Below are 5,000 nucleotides of genomic sequence, written 5' to 3'. Positions count from 1 at the left end.
GTGACATCTTTATTTTAAGTTTTTCCATGAAGCAGAGAAAAAGCACAACATAAAATAAATAAAAAGAGAGAGAGAGAAGAAGAAGAAGAAGAAGAAGAGGGAACATGTAACAGCATAGGAAGAATAAACATATACTAGTGAAGAGAGAGAGAGAGAGAGAGAGAGAGAGAGAGAGAGAGAGAGAGAGAGAGAGAGAGAGAGAGAGAGAGAGAGAGAGAGAGAAGGTAGATAAATAAAAAGGGAAATAATGACACGAGGGAACGCGGTAAAGGAGAAGAAAACATGCAAAATAATACCTAAAAAAAATGTATGCAAGAAAGGAAAAGGAATATAGTAAAACAAAAAGAAAGAAAGAAAGGAAAATAAAGGAAAGGGGGAGGAAGGAGCATCAGACTTTCCACAAATAAAAAAAAAAATAGAAAGGAACATCATTTCAATATTTCCCTCACTGATTGATTATCCTCAGCGGTGAACGAAAATATTAAGAAAACAAATATGGGTGAAACTCATCCCTGGAAACCCAACCCTCGAAGAACTCTGTGGAGGAGGAAGAGGAAGAAGAAAAGAAAAGAAAAGAAGAAGAAACGAGGATGATGATGATGAAGAAGAGGAAGAGCAAGACGATGAGAAGGCGAAGCAAGAGGACAAGGTGGAAAAATAGGAAGAAGAGGCGTAGGAAAAAAAGGATGCAAAGGAAAAAGGAAAAAAAAGAGGACTAGGAGGAAAAGGAGGAGGATAAACAGGAAGATGAGGAAGAGCAGGTAGAAAAAGATGGGAAGGAGAAAGAGAAAAAGGGGGAGGAGGAAACGGAATGGAAGACCGAGGAAGTGAAAGAGAATTCGAACGATGAAATGTGAAAAGAGGAAGAGATAGACGAGAAGGATGAGAGAGAGAGAGAGAGAGAGAGAGAGAGAGAGAGAGAGAGAGAGAGAGAGAGAGAGAGAGAGAGAGAGAGAGAGAGAGAGAGAGAGAGAGAGAGAGAGAGAGAGAGAGAGACTTGAGGAGGCCCGTTCCAGCTCGTAAACCCACAAGTGCTGGAGTCCAGTCTAGGGCGGGCACTTCCCCAACGGCGGCGATATATGGGAGGTTATGTATCTCCCCGGCGGTGGCACAAGAAGTGTTCACAGCATGCATCAGAGCGTCCCGGCAGCCGCAGCTCATGGCGAAACCAAACGTGGGAAACATTAGCTCATCTTTCTTAGAACCATATTCAAAAACACCTATGCGCTTTATCTCCACTACATTCTAAAGGCTCTAGTTGAAGTGACACGGATTTTGAAGGATCTTTTTTTACGGTTCTGCTGACGGATTAACAAGATTTCTACATTATTAACAGGAGAAACACTCTTGATAACCCGTGTAATCATCTGTTGGGTTTGAAAATCGCCGTGGTGAGGGAGTGAAGCGTTTCCTTGAGTGTATGTGCATATGTCTGTGTCCTTCCCTTCTCTGTTATTCGTTATTGCTATTATCATTTATTATTATTGTAATGCCACGTGTTTTGAAGTATTAGGAAGTTGGTTTAATTGGATCATTCTGCACAATATGGAAACTCCGCTAGAAAAGATACCTAGAAAATAATCTTTCTATTGGCAGGAAGAATTAAAGGGTAGGCAAGAAGCAGAGCGGCCGTGGATTGATTCTTTCGTAAGACAGTCAAGGTCATACGTTCAGTCAACAGTCAGGCTCATGCATCGCTGTGGCCCAGGTGGTGTGTGGCTCAGCTTGACTGCTTCCCCACGATGAGGTCATTAGTTTATTTATTTTTTTTTCATTGTTTTGGTTACTACTACTAATTTATTGGAAACAAATATAAAGATGTACAGGCTAAAAACTGGAATCCACTAAAAACATTTGCTTTTCTCTGTCTAATGTCGATGAAACTTCTTAATTTCGACGACAGCTCATTTGTTCCTTGAAAACATACGAAGACGGAAGGAATAGCTCTCTCTCTCTCTCTCTCTCTCTCTCTCTCTCTCTCTCTCTCTCTCTCTCTCTCTCTCTCTCTCTCTCTCTCTCTCTCTCTCTCTCTCTCTCTCTCTCTCTCTCTCTCTCTCTCTCTCTCTCTCTCTCTCTCTCTCTCTCTCTCTCTCTCTCTCTCTCTCTCTCTCTCTCTCTCTCTCTCTCATTTACAAAATCACGCATAGTCATACATTAAACTTTCCTTTCACCTTCACATATGAACTTGTGGCGCCTCCCGTACATCCTCGGCCCGCACCTTTATTGCAAACACTTGGCAGCCTGGCGGAGGTGCGTAGAGTTGGCCAGCGAGTATTTACATGAATCAATTAAACAACGAGTCCTTATAACGCATTCACTTTCTCTCTTTTTTCTTCTTTTTTTTTTCTCAGCACCGTGCGCCTCATAAACCCACGGAAAGTTTATGGAAACAATAATAAACTCCGGCTTTTATGAGTAATATGTCGCAAGTTTCCTCGACGCTACGAGTAAAAATTTTTGATGGTTCCTGGAGAATCTTCGTCGCCTCACTTAGTGGGTGTCAATTTTATGAACATTCTTAACAGGAGTGAGTATGAAGAGGAGGAGGAGGAGAAGGAAGAAGAAGAAGAGGTTGAAGAATGAGTGGAGAAAGAGGACGAGAACAACAATGCACTGAAAGACGAAACTGGAAACGAAGAATAAAGATGGAGGAGAAGGAAATCAAAGAAAGAGGACAAGGACGGCGATACACTGAAGGAGGAAGAGGGAAACAAAGGAATAAGGAAAGATTAGAAGGAGAAAGGAGAGGACAAGGAGGAGGAGGAGATCAAGGAGAAGTAAATGGCGGGAGACAGAGAGAATGATGCTATAGAGGGAGAGGAAGAGGAATGCAATGAGAGAGGAAAGGTGAGAGGAAAAGAAGAAGCGAAAAGATGAGGATGAGATACACAGGAGCTGGAGAAGAGATGAGAAGGAAAAGGAGGATGAGTAAAACAACTGAACGAAAACGGGAACAAAGATGGAGAGAAGGAAGATGGGGCGAGTGAAGAAAAAGGAAAATAAGGAATGGGGACGAGGAAAGGGTTGTGATTGAGAGATGAAAGTTAAAGGGGGAAAAAAAGGAAGGAAAACAAAACATAACAAGACATAATGTACGTTTTTTGTTATTTTGATTCAAAGTTTGACAAAAAAAAACCCGAAATCGAATTGAAATACTGGAATTAAGATGACGAAGATGTGGTGAGCAAGAGAAAAAGAAAGACTGGGGTAGAATTTGGTAGTAGATGTGTAAGTGAAGATGAGAAAGAAGAAATATTAGATGAAACTTGCTGATTTTTTTTTTTTTCATTTTCTTTTGTCCATTTTATTTTCCTGTTCTTAATGTTTTTTTTATTTCTTATCTTTTTTACATTAAATTTTCTTCTTCTTCTTCTTCTTCTTCTTCTTCTTCTTCTTCTTCTTCTTCTTCTTCTTCTTCTTCTTCTTCTTCTTCTTCTTCTTCTTCTTCTTCTTCCTCTTCGTCTTCTTCCTCTTCTTATTATTCTCCTCTTCATTTTCTTTCTATTCACCTTTACTAACTCGTATATCCCTATTCATCCTCTCCTTCATCCTCCTCCTCCTCCTCCTCCTCCTCCTCCTCCTCCTCCTCCTCCTCCTCCTCCTGGGGCCGTCGGCAAAAGTTGTTTTATGAACGAGCGGGAATATTAACTTGGACTCTTCCCTAAATTTTATGTTTCAGAAAAAAAGTATCTCCCAAGAGTGTCTGTGCCGCGGTGTCATCTGCCTCCTGTCGCCCTGTCCCTCCCTCTCTCCCTCTCTCCCTCTCTCCTTTCTTTTCTTTCCCCACTTCCTCCCTCTCTCGCTCTCTTCTTTCTTATTTTCCTTCTTCACTCTATCCCACCTTTTTTTTTATGTTCTTCAGCCGTATTGCTTGTTTTGATTATTCTCTCCTTTTTACATAGCCTTTCTGTCCGTTTGTACGTCTCTCTCTCTCTCTCTCTCTCTCTCTCTCTCTCTCTCTCTCTCTCTCTCTCTCTCTCTCTCTCTCTCTCTCTCTCTCTCTCTCTCTCTCTCTCTCTCTCTCTCTCTCTCTCTCTCTCTCTCTCTCTCTCTCTCTCTCTCTCTCTCTCTCTCTCTCTCTCTCTCTCTCTCTCTCTCTCTCTCTCTCTCTCTCTCTCTCTCTCTCTCTCTCTCTCTCTCTCTCTCTCTCTGTGTGTGTGTGTGTGTGTGTGTGTGTGTGTGTGTGTGTGTGTGTGTGTGTGTGTGTGTGTGTGTGTGTGTGTGTGTGTGTGTGTGTGTGTGTGTGTGTGTGTGTCCCTCCCCATACCTGTCAAAGAACTAGTCAGTTTCCTGTGTGTTGCAGGTTCTAATTTATGTGATTTTCAATTTTTAACTCTTGAAACACCAATTTTTTTTTAACATATGCATATTTTTTGTCCACGAGAGAGAGAGAGAGAGAGAGAGAGAGAGAGAGAGAGAGAGAGATGAAGACTCTTACATTAGAATATGAAGATCAGACATGCAATTAATATCTTACACTCAGGTAACCTCATTGAAAGGTTCCTTAATAACACCTACACACGGGACATCTACATTTTAATCACCAATACAGCTGTCTGTGATACCTCATGAGCACATCTGTCACGGACCCACCACGCTTGAATAGGCACTAATAATCGAGTCCTCTGTTTAGAATTTATGCGATGAAAATAATAATTAAGCACAATATATGGGAGATCAAAAAACTGTAATGCAAATAAGTCTGTCTTTCCAGTTTTATGACATAACTTTTAGTATACACGTAAGGAATTAGCATTTAGGAGGTGACTGATTGAATGTATATAAGCAACACTTGCCTGCTACGTAGGGCTCATTCTTCTTGGCATTCACTAAGAAAGGTGTGCCATATGTTGCTGACAGGTGTTTCTAAACTAACCACAGGTGTTTTAATGCCCGCAGATGTGTCCCCAGGTGTGCAGACGCAGCGGCAGTATTCCAACAGTAAGTGTTTTTTGTGTTGTTTGTGTCTTTTCATTGATGTGCGTCTCTCTCTCTCTCTC

General features: G+C 41.4%; 1 protein-coding gene across 4 annotated transcripts in view; it reads left to right on the top strand.

The window, feature by feature from the left end:
• The window catches only part of LOC135107884 (homeobox protein Hox-B2-like), a 111,918-nt gene that overhangs the window by 100,014 nt on the left and 6,904 nt on the right, over positions 1-5,000 (top strand). For all 4 annotated transcript variants that reach the window (XM_064018242.1, XM_064018243.1, XM_064018244.1 and 1 more), the window contains one exon: positions 4,900-4,941. In XM_064018242.1, the coding sequence (XP_063874312.1) occupies positions 4,900-4,941 (42 nt within the window). The remainder of the gene's footprint in view (positions 1-4,899; positions 4,942-5,000) is intronic.

Source organism: Scylla paramamosain, chromosome 16 (genome assembly GCF_035594125.1).
Source record: "Scylla paramamosain isolate STU-SP2022 chromosome 16, ASM3559412v1, whole genome shotgun sequence".
In the NCBI taxonomy this organism is placed as follows: domain Eukaryota; kingdom Metazoa; phylum Arthropoda; class Malacostraca; order Decapoda; family Portunidae; genus Scylla; species Scylla paramamosain.
Note: the sequence above shows the minus strand (reverse complement) of the source record. Positions and strands in the feature narration are given on the sequence as shown.